General features: G+C 37.1%; 1 protein-coding gene across 4 annotated transcripts in view; it reads left to right on the top strand.

The window, feature by feature from the left end:
* Positions 1-20,503, top strand: part of DOCK4 (dedicator of cytokinesis 4) — a 238,382-nt gene that overhangs the window by 96,718 nt on the left and 121,161 nt on the right. For all 4 annotated transcript variants that reach the window (XM_033057524.1, XM_033057522.1, XM_033057523.1 and 1 more), the window contains exons 6-8: positions 97-245; positions 1,636-1,720; positions 3,383-3,534. In XM_033057524.1, coding sequence (XP_032913415.1) covers positions 97-245; positions 1,636-1,720; positions 3,383-3,534 — 386 coding nt within the window. The remainder of the gene's footprint in view (positions 1-96; positions 246-1,635; positions 1,721-3,382; positions 3,535-20,503) is intronic.

Here is a 20,503-nt window from a genome sequence, read left to right as displayed (position 1 = left end):
GGGGAAAAGGGATTTTCCTGTTTTCCTCGTCATGTATGTGCTAGGATTATCAACTTGTGCAGGTGATGTAGATGTAGTCATGTTTTTATCTCACAGAGGAATGAGGGGGATCTCTTTCACCGCCTGTGGCACATAATGAATGAAATCCTGGACCTGCGGAGGCAGGTGCTTGTTGGCCATCTCACCCATGATCGAATGAAGGATGTCAAACGGCACATCACTGCTCGTCTGGACTGGGGCAACGAGTGAGTGAATAGAAATACATGAAATGTAATAAAATTGTAAAGCCAGCTCTGCAGGCTGATTGTAGAATGCTAAAATAAAGAACAAATTTCTGACAAGTGTTACTTTTTTTTTTTTAGTGGACTTTCTCCTTCATTGTTTTTATGTGCATTATGTTTTAACAGTAAAAAGTGGCTTATTGATTTATTCTGCTTTTTTTATCAGTGTGATTTACGTAACAGTAGTATTATCTATAAGAGAATTGCATTGGAATATCTGAAGCATCATTTTACACTTTTCAATACACACGATGCCTGGATTATGCATTTAGCATAGCTTTATGTTCTGACTGAAACTATGTCAGTTCACATTGCTTCTTTTTTAACTTGGTCACACAATTTAGTTCCTACTTGGCCATCTCTAACATACATCCAGCTACTGCACTCTACATCTTTCTTTAATCTGAATAACTGAAGTGAGCTAACACAAATAGTATGATCTTATTTTTTTTTAAGCAAGAAAATGGTTAAAACACCCTCTGGCATTTAGGTGCTGTATCCTAAGTCTCTTCTTTAGCATATATTTATGCAGCTAAATGCTAACTAAAGGAAGCAATATTCAGTGGTAGAATTAACTGAACTTCAAAGGTTTCTACAGCTGTCTGAAAGCACAAATACCTAACAGAGTGAAAGGGTTATGACTAAATGTGTATGATTACCTGTCTGCTTAGTATTTTGCAGTAACTGAAAGGAATTAATTGTGAAGGTCTTTGACATGGAGAGTTCCTGCTCTTTAAAAAATATTTTTGAGAAACTTTCTAATCTTTTGAATTTTCCTAAATTCAGCATGACGGCCTTCACATCCTTATGCATTCTTAAACATTATTGCTTGCTACTGTGCTGGAAATAAATTGTATTCCTGTAGATTCAATCTAATTTCCTTATTTTGTTCAGAGCACACAGGCAAGCATCTTTGATACTATCCAGTCGAAACTGAAAATAAGATGATGTTTTTGCATTTAATGGATTTTCTTTTTATCTTCCTTTCCATGATTGTTGTTCAAATTGACAGTACTAGTGCTTCTACTGAAGCACTCACAGTACTGGTGCATTCACACTGAAATATTCACAGTAGTATGAAGTACAATGTCCATTGCACATTGTCCACAATGTGAAACAGATTTAAAAATTGTAGGAAAACATTCTATTAATGTTGCAATGTGGAGAAAGGGAATGAATCAAATGTGAACGGTGGATAAAGCCAAAATACATTAAAACAAAACCAAAGTCAACTAATTGTAGAGTACCAATTAAAGTGTGCATTGTTTATTGGAATAAACAACAAACACATGCAGAGTTAATTTGTTTCTTTTGAAAGTAGAAACTACTTACTGTTATTCCATTTCTCATACAGACAACTGGGGCTTGACTTAGTTCCAAGAAAAGAATATGCTATGGTGGATCCTGAAGAGATTAGCATTACAGAGCTCTACAGGCTGGTATGTGAATGTAATATTTGGTACTTTTGCTATTCAACAACATACTGATAGTTTGATGACCACCCTTTTCTATTTAACCAAAAGTATCTTTTTTGATCCAATAAATTGGCATTTCATAATGTAATGAGTTTTATTATAAGGAAAGAATTTTTTTTTAACAGCTATGTCATCTCTACATCTGTATGAGAGTCTTTAGTTTGATATCAAGTTTGTGTGTGCACACATGCTTAGCTTAAATGTTATTTGTTAAAAGTTTTGGTTTTTGATGTACTGTTAAAATTGTGACTGTTAATATGAATTTAATCATCAATAAAAGCTTATGGGACTCTTTATTGTTAGAGCTTTACCTGGCTTATGAGCCTGTCTAGATAAGCTTTATGGAAATATATTGAAGGTATAATATTGTCACAATTAATCATACTGGGCTCTTGGTACTTTCTAATATATTAATGTAAATAGCAGTTAAATTGCATAAGAAAGCTTTCCTTTGGATGCAAAAGCCCATCTTGATTTGCTAAAACCAGCACTGATATTTCTTATTCTGATTAAATCTCCAGCGAGGTCTAAGAAAACTTGCCAATTCATTTATGTAGGCTTTGGCTCATATTTAAGTGCTCAGCTTTTACAGATACACATTTCTGAGCATTATGTGCTTAAGACTAAGCTGGTATTTAAACTGAATTTTGTTTATGATAACTTTTGTATTTAAACACAACCTCCCCCCCAAAAAAACCCCAAATCATCATTGCTACAATTTTTTGTGGCTCTGAAACAATTATGTATTTTAAAATAATTAACTTGTCTTTTTCTTGTGTTGTTAACTTTTAATGTCAAACCTAATAGTAAATTATTTGTGCTAGAATCAGTGTACCTTTGAGTAATTTCAAAGTCATACGTAATATTATGGACTCCTGTTGAAGCACTAGATGAAATGTGGTGAGGAGCCATTAATCATAAGAAGAAACATACAGAGGAAAAATAACCCAGAAAACTAGTAATGTCACTCACGGAGTGTACTTTGAAAAATAAAAAGGGGGAGAAAAGATAATCTTAATATGAAGTCTATGTAGAATAGAAAGATTGCTGTTTCAAATTATTTTTGTTACAATTTAAGAGAGGGATAGTACAACTTAATATTGCCCTTCTTTTAATGGGTAACTAAAATGCAGAAGTTATTGTGATGTCAAATCTAGACAGTTTATTAGCTTGTATAAGGCAGTTTGTCAGGGATCATAAAATGTGGGTATGATTGCTTTTCCCCAGTTTAAAACACTGGTATTTAGTCTTCTGCAAAATGTGTTTGAATACTGGAACATCAGATCATTAACTGTTTAAACCAGCTAAGAAATACTATGTTGTTATAGCACAAAGCTTTGACGTGGCTCCATGCTTTCAGAGTAGAAAAAGATAAACTTCCAGAGTTTACTGTTTTTCTTCTAGAGATAGCTATGATGTAGTGTAACTGGGAAAGTAAATTCCCTGTGTCTCCTTCTCAGATGCAAAAGAAAAAAAAGAGAAGGGAAAAAATAGAAGTTAATATTAAATTTAAAAAGATACTAACTTGGATTAAGAAAGTTGTTCTGCATTCCATATTTTGCCTCTTTTTGTTTTGAGAATTTTATAATTGAATCAAATTGGTCACTGTTTTTGTGGTATTTCTAGATGGAACATCGCCATCGAAAAAAAGACACACCAGTACCAGCTAGCAGCCACCATCTTTTTGTTCAGATGAAAAGTTTAATGTGCTCCAATCTGGGAGAGGAACTGGAAGTAATCTTTTCACTCTTTGATAGTAAAGAAAATCGACCCATCAGGTACCATATGCTTTCTATTTAAATACTGATTTTGCATAAGATTTGCAATAAAAATTGTATCTTTTGATCTAGGTACGAAATTCCACATTTAGAAACAAGGGCAAGGTGTTTTTGTTTCATGAGATATTTTGCTTCCTTCTGAAATTCAGTTGTTATGTCTAATGGTTTGTAGTGTCATTAAAGGTTTACAAAAATGTATACATCTCTGTCTTGTTTATGTATTTCACCTTCCCGTTTTTTGGTTGGTTTTTTTTGTGTAGGAATATATATACATATGTGTGTACAGAATGGTCATTTTTCAATATCCCTGTTTTCATGTCTCTTAATCAGTGCACATTCAAAACTTTCTCTGTAATATTTATAAGATGAATTCGCCTTGGTACATGAGATTGGATGGCTGCCCTAAGTGACTTAAGCATGTTTTTTATGAAAGGAGCCTTTACTTCTAAGAGAAGGTGCTGGTTCTTCAGTGAAACTGTCAAAATCAATCTGTCCTAGAGTTTAAATTTTGTGAGAGACCTGATAACCTTTGATTTTTAAAATATTCATTACCTATTTCTATTTTCAGAATTCTGGCTGAGAGAGAAAACATGGGAGTGATTAGTAGTGAAACCACTATGCATTTAATAAATATGAGCACAGGAGGAGAGTGCAGTTAGTGCAAGAGCTCAGTAAGTTCCGTTTAAGGAATGCACCAGGAAATTTGAACCATTAAATGGCTGTGCAGTGGTGATGGGTGTGGTGGGTTGACCCTGGGCTTCAGCCAGCCACAGCCACCCTGTCACTCCCCTCCTCATCTGGACCGGGACAGAAAATAGAACAAAAGGCTCACAGGTCATCATAAGGACAGGGAGAGATCACTCACCACTCACTGATAAAACAGACTTGACATGGGGAAAATGAATTTATTACCAATCATATCATGTAGGATAATGAGAAATAAACTCAAAACTTAAATATATTCCTTCCCATTTCTCCTTTCTTCCTATGCTCAACTTCATTCCTGATTTTCTCCAGCCCAGCCGTTCAGGAGACTGGAAATAGGAGCTGTGGTCAGTTGCTCACACATTGTCGATGCCACTCCCTCCTCCTCCAGGGAAGGGCTCCTTACACACTTCCTATGCTCCAACCTGAGGACTCTCCCACAGGAGACAGTTTTCCATAAACTTCTCCAGCTTGACTCCTTTCCACAGCTGTTGTCTGAACTACGGCAGTAGGAGTTTAGGGAACTATGTAGAAGTTGGGCTGAATTTGACAAAATTATATCTGTGCTTTGCAGTGCAGGCAAAATAAGTAACCAGTGAAGGAGGGGTATTCTGGGTACATTAATTTTTATGATTAGTGAGATCATATATACAACAGCTCGTACTACAGTGTTAGCTGTTTAATACTGACATTTCATTCTGGCCTGCACTTCAGACAGTAGTCACCAAAATAGAGTTTCCTGTCATTTCTGAGAATTAAATGTCCATCAGGACATGTTGTTTGTGTTCACTCCAATGAATGCCACAGCAGGTGATAGATTTACAAGAGAGCTGCAGACTGACAGAAAACCATTTGGGGTGATATGGATTGCTGAAAACAAGGTTAAGGTGGTGGTGGTGTGAAAGCAAATGGATTGGATTTCATGTTACATGAAAGCACAAATTCTAGAGCTGTTTCTCACGTGCTTGCTGTGATCTGACCTTTAGTTATTGATTCCTGACTCCAGTGTCTGTTTTCAGCTGCTGTGAACTTCCTCATCCCATTACTGGCAAACCTTGAAGAAATGTTGTTGCTACAAATTCAAACTGCCTTCTAGGGCATGGGGAAATGGCAGGATAAGCTTTGTGAAACTAGTTTTCACCATCTGCAAATGAAACAAACATACCATCCTGTAACAAAAAAAAAAATAAAAAAAAAAAAAAAAAACCCTAACAAAACAACAAAAATACCCTCCCAAGGAACAACTTCTCAATATACTGGAAAAGCTAAATCTAAGAGAGCTTTCACTAGAACAAATTAAATGTGAGGTATATCCGTATCACAGAATGAGCTCTGGAATGCAGAAGTGTCCAAGATGAATACTTACATGCTTTGTCTGGACTAGACATGGAAGCGACTTAACCGGTTTATTGCAGAGTTAAACCAAAGCTGGTTTACAACACAACACAATGTATAATTTTTATTCATTACAAATGGGTGGGATATTTCAGAGATCTTCAGGCCCTTACTGGCGCATGATTGAAATGGATAATCTCCCTGGATAATGGAAGAATGATGATGTATGAGTGGGGACAGCGTCCCCAGCCCTCGTAGTTCACGCCCTGCAATGATGCCAAAGCCTATAGGCAACAATGGAGTTGAGGAGCTTGGATACACAGATTCTTCTGCTCATTTCTAGCAAAAGTGCAGGTCAAAAGCTGTGTGTGGCAACACCTTAGGCTCTGACACAACCTGGTTGTATCATTTGTCCGTTGGTATCCAAAGTACAGTAATTTCACAATTATAAGCCGCACCATTTTGACTAAAATTTTGGTCCGAACCCAAAGTGCGGTTTATAACCAGGTGCGGCTTATATATGGACAAAGAACGAAAAGTTGCTGTTTTAGTTTGGAGGACAGGTGTCTGCTGAGAAAGGCAGGAACTTCTCTTTGAAATGGAGAATGTAAACCCCCTCCCACCAAATTATTGTAATTTTGAAATCAAAGGGCTTTCAGGCAAAAATATGGGAATTAGGAATAACAGTTCTTTACTAGGGAAATTAAAATAGAAATACAGTACTACAAAGAAACAAACTCCAAACCCTGACAAAGTCAGAGTACAACCTGACACCCTGTCAGGCTGGGTGTTGGTAGCAGTCCCATTAAATGGTGGCTGCATCCTCCTGCAGGGACAGATGTGGTTCAGTTGAAGCAGTGCTCCTGTAGAAGGTGCAGTTTCCCTCCGGCGGTCCAGTGGTGATGTGGAGAAATTTGGTTTTCCTCTGGAGTCCAGTGGACAAAGGGGCTCCCTTAGTGTCCCAAAACCTCTGGTTTTTATCTTGGTAAGAAATGTTGGGCTCTTCCCCCTGGCTGGAGCAACTTCCAATGGGATGCAGTAATTTTATCAGTCACACAGTGGGACTCAATGGGCCATTAGCAGAAAATGGCTCTCTGGAGGAAGGATGGGTTGTGAAAAGATAAAGAACAATGCCCAACCTGGTTTCAATGGATGGCCCATTAGCAGAATATCTGCCGTTGAGATAAGGATCACTGCCCCACCCTCAACATATGGTGATAGAACAGATACCTTTTATCACACCCTGTATTGTAATGTGCGGCTTATAATCAGGTGTGGCTTATATATGGACAAAGAACGAAAAGTTGCTGACACCCGGAAGTGCGGCTTATACTCAGTGCGACTTATAATCATGAAATTACTGTAGTTGTTTTGTGGTCCAGTAGAAAAATGCAATGAAAAGAAGAGATGAAACTTGTTGCAAGCACAGGAAAGAAAGAAGTGTATGAATATAAATTACTTAAAATGTATTTCTTCAAACCATTGCTTTTAGAATATTTTGGGCTTTATATCTTTGAACTTTGCTGTTTTATATGTTAAATTGGGGCTGTTTGAATGCATAATAGAGTGTTCATTGTCTTCCTCATAGAAATTGTCATAAAGTGAGTCAGCTCTGTAGCCTCTTACAGAGTTCAGTTGGAGAAAGTAAAGCATTCAGATTTAATAATAGAATTTCTTAAAACTAACTTAGCTTCTTCTCAGGTGGACCTGCAATTGTAAGATCTCTCTATATCAATATATCTGTCTAATAAATCTATTTTATCTTTTTTCTATCCTCAGGTATGTGAAATTAAAATAGCAGCTTTAAAAGATTGTTGGAGGACTAGAAGCAACATTGTCTGATTACTTTTTAAATTGATTGGATATCTTTTTCCACAGCTGTTTTTTTGATGTGTTTTATGTTATCAGTATCATACATTCAACTATTTAAACAGCATTATTTGTTCAAGTATCACAGTAAACGGAATAGCAATTGTAGATGTGAGGTGGGGACAGTCTCTCCAAAAAAGGAGTAGTCCAGGCTAGGACAAGAAAAAATCCTGTGGAAAAGCCCATGCTTTGGAAAATAAGGTATTTCATAACATAGGGAATATATGGTTTAATAACTGAACTTTGTATTATAGTGCAAGAATAGGATTGTCCTTAGCCCATTTTAAACTGTACTTTTCTCATGCAATATTAAGTAATTATCACACTTAGAAAATGTCCATTGAGCAATGAAAGATAGTGAAACTTTTTCTTGTTGTACAGTTATAGATTCTCTCTGAAAAATGGCATCCTGTAGCAACTGAGACAAACCAAAGTATGAGGAGAAAGCACAGTCTGTTAACAGCTCTTGCATTTGGCTTGGTGGGATCAGAATTAAATGTCTAATAAGGAAATATAGTACCATTACATGCTAAGGACAGATTAAAAGAATATAGATGTATAAAGTAGGAAAAAATTACATATCAAATTGTAAACTGAGCCTGAATGTCTGCACAAAACTTTTCGCACTCACTAGTTTTTGTGACCCATGTGTTGTGCCGCAGGAGCTACATTTAGTAAGTGTTTTGGCAGAAGTGGATTCTAACATGATGCAATGTAGGTACTTTGTCTTTGTAAAGACAGGCAGATAAGGGAAAGAAGGACAGTAGTAATTTTAATGCCTTTCACAGTTTATGAAATATTTTAGTGCGGATTGCTGTGACTTAAAGGACGGTTCAGATTCTTAGGCAGATAGGAAGTGTAAGTTTGAATATTCAAAGGCAGAGTGAGAAATTGGACAGGGATCTTTTTTCTCTTAAAGAAAAACCACACCTACTAATAGAAATCTGTTTTTCACCTACACCGCACTCTTGTTCCTCTTTATTTGAAAAATAAATTTTAGAAAATCATCAAAGTACTTTATATTTAAATTCAGCATTTGCTCCTCTTCATTATCTTTTGTTTCTCCGAGTAGTTGTGCCTCATTAGACATGAATTAGTCCTGAGATAAGGTACAAGTGAGCCTTCAGGTGGATGGCAGGGGGAGGAGCAGACACGTCATTGCCTCTGGAATCTGTGTTAGATGGATGTATCTCTGCAGTCAGGAGTAAGATGCCAGGATTACGACATAGGCCAATGCTTTCCTTTTTGTCTTATTTCAGAAGGTTTCATGATGAATCAATCGACTTTAGGATTGGAATCCTGGTCCAAAGACATCTAAACTTAAGATCTTTGTGTGAATTGCATCTCCAGTAACTAGTTGCTAGTTATAGTCAGGAAAACCTAGAAGGCAATTCAACTGATTAAATGTCTACATCTTTAGGGTGTTTTGGATAGCTCCTTAGGAGCCATAAATATTATTGATTGAAGAACTGCTCTGCCTAACCTGAAGCAATTTTGATCTGAATCTATTCTATTTCTTTTCTGTTTCACTACTTCAGATCTCAGTAAAGTTTGAGGCTTCAAGTTCAGCAATAGTTGATACTGAAATCATAAAGGATATAAATTCTCAATATTAGTTATCTGAGGTTTTTACATCAGCCCTTAAGAGTGGAATCTAGGGGAAAAGCACTCTGAATTTACTCTTAAATATTTGCAAAGGACTTAGGGTAGTCAGATAAAAAAATGATAAATAGCTATATGGACCAATTTATTGTTTTTCACTATGTGTTGAATTTTTTTTAGTTTAGATAGAACAGGTATCTTGTAGTAGGCAATGTACATGTTTGAGGAATATTCTCCTAATTAAACATAAACATTGGTGCTCTCATTGTTGGACCTACCAGTGCATTTTTAGGATAGCACCTTTTAAAATAAGAGATGGAAATTAAAGCCATATAATTATTTAACAGTTATTCTGGTTTTGATAATGTATCTTAGTATTCCTTTGGTGTTTTGAATAGATCGTCATTAGATGATCTTTAAGGCATGTTGCAACCCAAAGCATTCTATAATTATATGAATAAAAGAAAAATCAGGTATATTTATAGCTAGACTATTCTCAACTAATTTTTCATTTTTGGCAGCATGTATAAATGCTCATAATTTTTCCAACATGTACTGAGAATTAGATAATCGGTTTTTCATGAGATGTGAAAAACTGATTTTGAAATGCATTAGTAACTTTCCCATGGCAGAAAACTGATATCAGACAGTGACAGAAAAAATCAGTGATGCTACGAGGATTTATTTGTATTCAGACTTTCTAGCTAAAGATTTCTCTGTATGGGTAGGGGCTGTTATGCCTTGCTTACACCTAACTTAGTGAGATCAGCACCCACTTTGGGCAATAGGAATGGTTTTCTATCAGCTTTACTAAGCTAGAGGTAAATACTCTTTTGGGATAACTTCCCATTTGTTTGGGACGGGATGAGATTGTACTTTTCTCCAGACTTTTCTTTTATTGCAGGAAATTATGATTAAAAATTGTTTCTAAATATGTTGGCATCCACAATAATGGAACTCCTGTTGTGTTAAGTTAGGGGGTAATAATAAAATACAGGTTTATCTGTGACTTTATTATTATTGTTAATAGACAGTAATAATAAATATTATTTTGCAGACTCTTTCTATAATAAAATAATTGTCTAATGTGTGTTTTCACACTCTAAAAGGCCTTGTTTGAACTTGAATATTCTACTTGTATGGAAGCAAGAAAACTGTCAGTATTTAAGTCAAGTAGTTAAATCTGAGTCATGACATGCTTCTGTTTATTAAAAGTGCAGTTGCAAATCGTTAATTTTCTACTTAATTGGTGCATGCTAATTTCACTTGATACGTATGCATATGTATATATCCATATTTTCTGGGTAAAACAGCTGCTAGAAATAATTTTTGCTATCACTTAAATTAACAATAAAGAGATGAAATCAGTCCCTGATGGTTCCTAGAGTATTCCCTGGTGTGTTTTTTATCATGTTCCATTTGTGTCCCCTTCCTTCTGCTTTGCAGTTTCCTTTCCTAGAACAGTAATAGCCCCTAAGTGAGGTAGACCAAGTTGTGAATGGCACTGCTTTAGCATGGTACAGCCATATGGCTTGTCCCAGTAAAATTCTTTGGTTTATGTGCTGTTATGTCTTCTAACCTAATATTTCTGTTCCCCTTTTATTTCTGTTAAGGCCACAAGCCCACTTTGTGTATTCCTTGGGGTTTTTTTTACTTCTTTATGGAAGTAAAAAACTATGATGATGACACATTTTAGAACTAATTTCACTAGTATGGAGTCCTAAAGGAAGCATTTTGCATATGCAGTTGTAGAGAGGTGCTGTTACTGTAGTTGGAAAATGAAAGAGGTCCATAGTCACATCTCTTGAGATTTATTTGTATTTTAGTTCAGTCCTATTTTTCTGGCCACTGCTGAGCTTTTACTGTCTATTTAGAATTGTTCCTAAAGTATATGAGCTTAAACAAACTCTATCTGGATGTGTGCTGGTGCTTTGTGTTCTTTAAGAAATGTTTTTATAAAATCTGTTCTGGAATCTGGCATGTTGCACAAATGTTTGTGAAAAGCTAAATCAGAAGGACTTAGCAATTTGGTATGGAGCCTTGAAGATCTGTTGTTATATAATCTAATTTTGTTGTAAGCAGATCAACAGTTTGGAAGTCTAAGACTGCTGTTTACTTATGCAAGTAGTGCCAGTTGGTGGGAGTGGATTTGTAGAGCAGCAGTTCATGCTAGACCCAATGTTAACATGTATAAATGTTTACAGGATTTTACTATGGACTAAATGTCTGGTTGTGAGGACTGAGTGGCAGCAGCGTATGTTCTATTTTGGATTCATAGCTAGACTGCTCTGGCTTGTGAATCAAAATGTGGAGATGATCTTCCAATTGTCTTCAAAAGCACCTATTTCAATTTAACTTGATCATGTAGATCATAAAATAGTATATGTAAGATGGATATTACAGGATCATAGACTGAATGGGGGAAAGTTCTGTAAAACAGAGTAACTCAGCTGTGCTTTGGGACTTAATTATTTCTACTACAATCATGTTGCAAAAACAATTTCGGAGTTCCAAGGGATTATAGAACCCTGAGTGCAATTGATTTAATGTGAGAAACACTTAATAAGTTTAGGTAAGAGATAGACCATTGTTACAGCTCCAAAGGAAAACTGGAAATGTGTGTTTGCAGCATTTCAGCACGCTGCAACAGTCCTGTCTTCTGATGTTCTGTATTTGCTGCTTTATGAATCAGTTGTAGTGTGTGGTCATTTGTGAAGTTTTGGAAGTTTTTCTATTACTTGGAATATGAAGGTGAATATATAGAGTCCCAGCATTTAGAGTACTGAAGAGTGTGAGTGTGGTGATGATTGTTGGCTTTGGGGATATCTTTTTCTTTTACCCGAACAGAAGTTAATGAAACAAACTTTCCTTTCAGCAGTAAAATCACACTTAAAAGCCAACGATAAGTACATCAAGGGGTTGCACAGTTACAAGTTTTACAGTGGCAGATTTTCAGAGAAATAAAGGACATAATAAATAAAGATGACAGTCTGTGCTTTCCGTTCACACATACTAATATCAGCTACCCAGTACAGCATTTTTTGCAGCAGTGATAACCTCAGTATAGCCAGGAGGCTCATTTACCCTGGAGCTCTAAGAACACCAATCAAAATCAAAAATACATTGATTTGTTTTTTATCAGATCATGGAAAGATCTCACTTATTAGCTTTTAATAGAATCAGTTTAACAATTGACAAGGGATAAAGTAAGAGCATAGCTGTTTTCTAGACAATGTGTATTATTCACTGAGGCTGGGTTAACTTTATTTGTTTCTATAATAATATTCTGCTGCTTAAAAAAAAACATCGCCAAAAAGCCCAAAGAAAATGCTTACCGGATGAGAGTGTTCAAAAAAGTTACCTCCATGTCATCTGAATTTATACCTTTCCAGTGTAGATGCCATAAGACTGTATTAATATATGTAGCACATTAACATCTAGAGATCTTAACTGGGTTTTTTTTGAGAATTTTGAAAACGCCAGCAACACTGGGTAGTATATTATGGAAAAGGGAATGGAAGGTGTTAAGGCTGCTGCCTACATTTGTTCTATTCAGACTGTAGTTCCTGTTCTTGGCATTGATGTGTATGCATAAGAATGCTGCATCATCTCCTGCTCAGAGTCCCATTCACTTTGCTGACCTTTACATTTATGTAGAATTTATGCCTCTGTCTTATGCCAACGTACTGCTCTAGAAATTCTTAAATCTGTAATATGACCCACAGTTCCTACGCAGCATTCTAAACCATTTTCTTTTTTTTCCAAGTAGCAGTACTATTAATGGGAAAATTTCAAGGCAGCACTTCAGTAGGATGGCGTGTGTTAAGATTTTCTTTCATTGATATACAGTTTGTGTCTGTGTCAATATGATATGAACATCTTATCAGAAATGATTGATGCCTCTGGCCCCATCTGTGTGGGGAGCGGAGATAAGTTGCCATGCTGGTCCTCCTTGTTCTATCACCTTGAACAACCTTGTTTGTAGCTATCATATTGCCCTCAAATGAGAAGAGATTCTTAAACAGCACAAAGAGAATAGGCTGTTTATCCAAGGCAAGTGAATGCAAACTGCATTTTTGTGAGCTTTTGATTATATCCTTAATGATGGTGTAAACTCCAGATCATACCAAAGGATAAGATTACCCTTCCTTTGTTTTCCTCTCAACGTCATCTTTTAGTGACATCCACATCATCAGTCTTTTTATCCCTTTCTTATTTCAGTTTTGTTATTAATTTAATTCAGTGAAATCACTTGCGAAAAGCTGAAATCCACATTAATTAGTCAAAATATTCACTGCTTGGTGTTCTAATTTTAAAATTTTTGCAGAAACATGCTGCCATTTTCCCCCCTTATTCTACAATAATATTAAAAGGCTTTTGGTATAATAAGAGAATGTTTAAAGACGTATTTTGCAACCTCCATCAGCATCTTCAGACTTGAGAACTGCTCATCTCAAAGAAACTGACTTTTAGTCATCACTCTAATACTCCACTCAGTATTACTGTTAACAACAGCAAGGAAGGGCTTGGATACCTCTTGAGTCAAGCTAATAATACATTTTCTTTACCCTGAAGGTTCATTATTGACAACCCAAGATGTCTTTCTTCAAATATATCCCCATGGTCTCTCTTGTACAGGAGTTCAAAGATTCAATATTATTTTAAGAAATGGATTACACTTGATTTTCAGTGTCTAGTTACTTATTATCAATACTCCAGACATCAGCACTCTAAATGCAGGAGACTCAAATAAATTCCTTGTTGCTTCTAATTCATGTTGAACACTAGACCACAAAGGAGATGGAGATTGTTTGTGAAACAGTAGGGTGGACACTCAGTGCAAGAATATAGAAGTTGATAAAAAGGTACAGTTGAAGAACCTTGATCCTCTGTCTCACAAAAACCATGTCACATGTTGTTCTGAGGGAAGTTCATTAATTGTAGTCATTTGGAACTTCTGGGCACTTAGACAAGTGACAGAATGTTTCATCATGACAGTTACTTATTTTCAGAGGTGGAGGATGGAAAGGACTGTAAAAAAACTGTATTTCCATAAAGACCCAAATGACCTGGTTGCCTGTATCTGGTACTTAAACATAATCACAAAATTATTGAATGGTTGAGGCTGAAAGGAAAGTCCAGAAGTCATCCAGAGTAACCTCTCTAGAGCTGGCTTCCCAGGATCATGTCCAGATGGCTCAAAAGTGTCTCCAAGGATGGAGATTTCACAACCTCCCTGGGCAGCCTGTGCCAGTGTTCAGACATCATCCATCAGTGAGGAGTTTGTTCCCTGATGCTCAGCAGGCACCTCCTATGCTTGTTTATGTCCATTGCCTCACTGGGAACCACTGAAATTTGCTTGGCTGTCCTCTTTGCACCCTCTCTTCAGATATATTCCATATTAATAAGATCCACTCTGAGCTTTCTCTTCTCTAAGCTAAACAGTCCCAGCTGTCAGAGCATCTGCCCAGTCCCTTAATCATATCCAAGTGTGGTACAACCAGTGCTGAGTGGGGAGAAGAATCACTTCCCTCATCCTGCTGGCAGTACTCTGTCTAATGCATCCCAGGGTGTCACTGGCCTCCTGTACTGCAAGGACACATTTCTGGTTTGTGTTTGACTTGGTGTCCACTAGGATGCCCAGATCTACAATATGTGAGTCTATTATTACTTTCCATCCTATTTTCAGACTATTGTTTCTTTATTTTATTCTGACGTCAGAGATGAGAACAAATTAGGTTTGGAAAATGATTGTGAGGACACTTTAAATCCAGATTTGGAAAGAATTTCAAATGGTGAAATATATCTGAAGTACAAAAGCTGAAGAGAGATGGAGAAAAAAAATTTATGTATGAGCACATGCATGCACATGAGTTGGTATTAAGATTTTCCGTTTCTGCCTATAGTTTCTTTTTCTATATCTGATTGTTTGGTGTTTAAGTCTTGTGTCTCTGAATGTCATGAAAATTCAGAAGCTCTATTAATAAATAACCCTGCATAAAGATGGGTTTGTTTCTAACATTATCTATGAGAATTAGTGTCATTCTGGGGGAAAAAAGTGTATGTGGTATTTTTGAGTTGTTTAAGGATATGTGTTAACTGTGCCTCAGACAGAATTACATGGTCCCAATAGCACAGAATTTCTGGGAGGTATGAACAATGACTAAAGACTGGACTTTGTTATACTCTTTCAGCAATGTGAATTATTTATATTAGGACTGCAATCCAGGTACTCCCTAAATTTTTTAATCAATCATTAGGTGATAGGCTGTTCTACCTTTTTCCCTTAAAATACTCTTTTTAGTGTGTTTAACCTTCACAATTAATACTGTTCCTTGGAAATTACTGCTCAGATACCTCCACGTTATCCATGGATGTTTTTTGTCATGAGGTACTCTTGGATCCTGACTTTTTCCATGCAAATATGCCTGCTAGGCAGGGCAGGGATTTAAGCTAAAGGAACTAGCAGCATTTTTGGTAAAGGGAATAACCCGTGGGAACCAGAAGCAATTGGTTAGCTCAGGGCTACTTTTCTGTTTCCACAAAAGCATGATTACACTTTTAGTGGATCACAACATAGGGTAGTTCAGTGTTGTTTTCAATTTCCTATGCCGTGTTCACAGAAATATCTAATCTTGCACAGTATTAAAACTGTGCTACAGTGAATTATGCAGAATCAATGCATATATGTAAATATGTGTGTGTATATATACATATATGCCTCATAGATGCAGGAAAGATGAAGCGTCTTGGTTTTTCTGGCTAGCAGACTCTAAAAGGAGTCTTCCATTCTAGTTTAGTCACTTACTGCTCTAGTTTGCTACCCCTTAGAAGCAAAATAAAACAAAAGTAACCTAGTTTTATTTACTTTCTGCTTATTCAGGAGTTATTCCTAATTTTAGCAGGATAGTTAAAACACCTAAAAGAAAATATAAAGGTCACTTTGACAAGAGAGCAACCACTACTCTTTTGTATATTTGGAATAAAAAAACCCTCTTTAGATGGTTGACTTGGTATGTACATTTCTGAATGTGGTTGCTTTTTTTTATGTCATCCTATATACTGATATATGCATATATACACACAGTATATAAACAGGCTTAGTTATTTCATTGCTGTCTCTAAAATGGTAATTTGCCCATTCTTGTGGACAAGAATGTCTTTGTGCGGCTGTAACTGGGCTTACAAAAAGCACCTGAAAATCGAAACCTGAAGTTCCAGAAACTTCAAAAGCTTCCCCTCAGAAAATGTGCATAATTTTTTCCAGTTATTCATTGTGCGCAGAAAAATTCCTATGTACAGGATGTAGTCAAGTCATATAGAGGCTGTTAGCCTTTTTGTGGCAGGAGTAGCATAGTAGTAAAAGTCTTTCTGCTTGGATGCTAGATGTGGAGATATTTTGGAGTGGGAATTGTCACTGGAGATTAGCAAAAAATTGTTTCTTGGTCCCAGTCAGACTGGGAAAGTGAAGGATGTGCCTCAATTGAATTCTGCTTCTTTGCTTGAGAAGGTTCCTCCAGAGGCAAGGACACTGAAGCACCAGCCCAGTCAGTCAGTGTGCCCTGTTTTCTACATTGTCATTTGTTATTTTACATGGCAGAACAGTTACTCACTATAGCTATTATTCCTACCCATAATGTCATCAACATTCCCTATTCAAACACGGGAACTTGAGCCTCTTAGGTATCCCATGGGTATTCATCTTATTTGTCTTGTCTGTTCTTTCCCTAAGTCTGATTTCAGGTTTTGGCCTGAAATCTGTTTTGTATTTAGAAACTCTTCACAGGAACATACTAGGACCAATAGGAAATTTCAAAATCACTGGGTTGGTATGTTACAAATATTTCTACAGGTTTGTCCTGTTTCTCCTTTGTATCTATTAATATTTTTTTTTTTTTTTCAGTTTTCAGATACCATACAGTCATGGAATAGATTTGATTGGAAGGGTGCCAGTAAGATCTAGTTCCACCCTCCCTGCTATGGGCAGGGATACCAATATCAGTAGCAAATATATATTTTATTTCTCCCTCACAATTGATTAATTCTACTTGTAGCGCAGTTTTACATACTCATCAACAACAATAATATAAACAGATATGATTAATCTAGTGGGAAAAAGATGTATGAAAGGAATGTTTGACACAACTATATTCTCCTGCCAAATATTTTGTCTTTATGGTAGTTTCTGTAAGAAGATATTTTCTACAGATTAAGATTAACCTTCATTGCTGGATATCTTGGTTTAAAACAATTTAAAGAGGTGCACACTCTAAAATGAGTTACCTGCCCTTAGTTTCATTCTATTTCTTTCTGCCAATAAGGAAGAAATGTGAGTAGGTATCAGTGGAAGAATAACAGTTTACTAACAAGCAGAACAGCAACAGGAAAAAATAACAGTAAATAATCACTAAATGCAAAATTTCTAAATCTCAGGGAGGAAGGGGGAACCAAGAGTTACCCAAATTGGGAGGTGCCACCCCCTCCTAAGATGGTGGCTCCCATCACTGGCTGCACAGGGAGACAAAGGGAAAATGACATATGAGGCTTTCCAAAATGGTTTTACCACAGGAATGCAATAATATTTTGGGTTACCCACAACACCAGGGGATCACAACACTTCATCCTGGTTTGTAAGAGATTCTAATTGTTTCAGTAATACTTCTGGTTTGTACTGGTTTAGGCTGAAGTAGTGGTTATATCTTTACAATAGCCAGTATTGGCTGTGTTTCGCATTGGTTCTGAGAACAGTGCTGGGAGCACAGGGATGTTTTAGCTATTGCTGAGCAGAACTTACACAAGGTTAAGTCCTTTTCTGCTTCTCACCCCGCCCCACCAGTGAGGAGGCTGGGGATACTCAAGGAGTTGGGAGGGGATACAACTGGGACAGCTGTCCCCAGCTGACCCCAACACAGGGATATCCCACATCATGCTCAGCACAGAAAACTGGGGGAAGAAGAAAGGCGTCATTCATCTTCCTCACTCACTGTTTTCTGTCATGGAACCCTGTTTTTCTGGGAATGACTGGACACCTGCCTGCCCATGGGAAGTGGTGATTGAATTCTTTGATTTACTTTGCTTGTGTGTGTGGCTTCTGCTTTATGTGTTAATCTGCCTTTACATTAACTCCCAAGTTTTCTGACTTTTACCCTTCCGATTCACTCCCCCACCCCACTGTGGGGGAGTGGGCTGGTGACTGAGCTATCAGCTGGGGTTGAACCACAGCACTTTTACGAATCATTCGTTTTATCTGCCTTTTTGCAATGCTGTATAATTTGTTGCCATTAATGAGACAGTTTTGATAAATTGCTCTTTAAATATTGGCTGTTCTTGAATTGCAAGAGAATTAACATTTTCATTCAGGCTAGTATAAGTATTTTCTGAGGAGCTGGTGTTTCAGCAAGTGTGTTTCTTTGGCCTGATGGCCGAAACTGTCCTATTCAGCCTGTGTATGGGAGGTGCTGCATGTGACTTTGCTACAAATTGCATTTGTCAATAAGTAAAATGAGGTAGATATGGTAAGAATGAGTTCCTAAAAAAAACCCAAAAAACCCACAAGTGTAGTATAGCAAACGAATGCTTCTGAGAAGGTTTAGTCTTGTATTTTATGGGTAGACAGAGCCTCATTCAATTATATCTTTAATAAGCCCTCCCAGGAGTGAGGGTGTGTTAGACATTAGTTGTATTTCATGATGTAGCTCTGTTGCTCTCAGGAAGAGCCATATTCAGTGAAACAAATCCATTTTCTTATCCACTATTTAAAGATTGTTTCTCAAATATCTTCTACTTGCTGTAGTTGGACTAAGGGTTCTAGCTTATATAGATCTTTGATCTGAGCTTGTATAGACAGACACATTTTAAAAGCAGACAAACCAACCCAAGCAAGAGGAACCTGTGGTATCAATTACGCCGCTCATATGCATTAACAAATAACCCTCTTACTGATTCTGTTGTAAAAATTGAAAACTGACAGGAGAAATAACTGTTTTTAAATGTAATGATGAAAACACTGGAAGAAATGACTTGTCATGTGGCTGGTGGAGCTTAAACAATTAGCTAAATTCAGAAATAAGTGCAGAGTTGCAATAGGAGTATGTGAACCAGCCATGACATGTATGCATCAGATTTAGGTAACAATGAGATATATTGAACACCAGGGGTGTGTGTGTGTGTATACGTGTGTGTGTATATATACAGTGATGTCACGACCGTAAGGCGCACCAAATTATAAGGCGCACTTCCGTATGTCGGCAAATTTCCGAACTTTGGCCGATATATAAAGTGCACCGGACTATAGGGCGTACTTTTTTTTTTGCAGCGAGGATCCGCCCCCAGCTCCCCCCACACGGTTGCTGGCTGAGGCCCCACCTCAACCCGGCAGCCACGAGCACCTGGGCATGCCTGTACCTGGCAGGAGCGGTCCCTGGCCCTGCCTACACCCGACAGCCGTGGCCCTGCCGGCTCCCTCTGCGGCTCACAGCTCACACTTCTGGGTTGGCAAATTTCTGAACTCTGTCCATATATAAGGCGCACCGGACTATCTCACTTTCGGGTTTGTGCCAAAATTTTAGTCAAAAGGGTGCACCTTATAGTCGTGGAATTACTGTATATATGTATAGTTGGTTTACAGAGCATCTCACGAAGAACGTGTTGCAGTCACAGTGGCTACAGCAAAAGGCATGTTAGGATTGACACAAAATGCAGGCTTGCTGCTTGTAAACCTCCAAATGGTGTTGAATACATAGGAAGCCAGGGGGTGTTGAAGGAAGGGGAATTTTCTTAAATGCTGTTGTTTCCCTTCACCTTAACAATTTCTCCTGCTCCCTTCAGGTTTAATTTCCATCTTTGGAGAAACATACTGCAAATCTGCTTGTATCCATGCTGTTAGCTCAGTCATAGACTAGGATAATAATGAAGACTAATTCAGCTTAAAGGATCTGTAGGTCTGTGTACTGGTAATGCTGTGATACAAAATGTTTTATCTGTGGTGTCAGACTAAGATCAGTGAAGGCTCCAGCGTCTGGTATATGTTTTATTCTTTAGTTGTAAATACCTGCTGATAGATTCCTAAAAACAGTATTCTGTTTTTAATCTGTCATCTTCCTCTGGTTCCCAGTACATCATGAAAAATAATTTAAAATTACTGCTTTCTAGCTCTTTTAAGATGTGCGTGATACCATCTTTCATTTAAGATGCAGGTGCGAATATCTAAAATAATACAAGTTGTGTTCATAAAAACTGTAATGAAAACTAATTTCTCAAGGCTGTTATCTTCTGTTAGTAAAGAGGTAAAACAGAGTGAGAGCAGGAGCTTGATTTAACTATGTAAGACTGTTTTGCTTTTCCTCCAATCTCTTTTCTACTTTCTCTTTTCCTTGTTAACTGTACAGCTAGCCAAGAGAAATAGGGCTCCACTGCATAAGTCTATGAACATTTTTTGAATGCTTTTTTCTTCTTCTTC

This window comes from Catharus ustulatus, chromosome 4 (assembly GCF_009819885.2).
Source record: "Catharus ustulatus isolate bCatUst1 chromosome 4, bCatUst1.pri.v2, whole genome shotgun sequence".
Taxonomy (NCBI): Eukaryota; Metazoa; Chordata; class Aves; order Passeriformes; family Turdidae; genus Catharus; species Catharus ustulatus.
The sequence above is the reverse complement of the archived record's forward strand: the minus strand, read 5'-3'. Positions and strand labels throughout refer to the sequence as shown.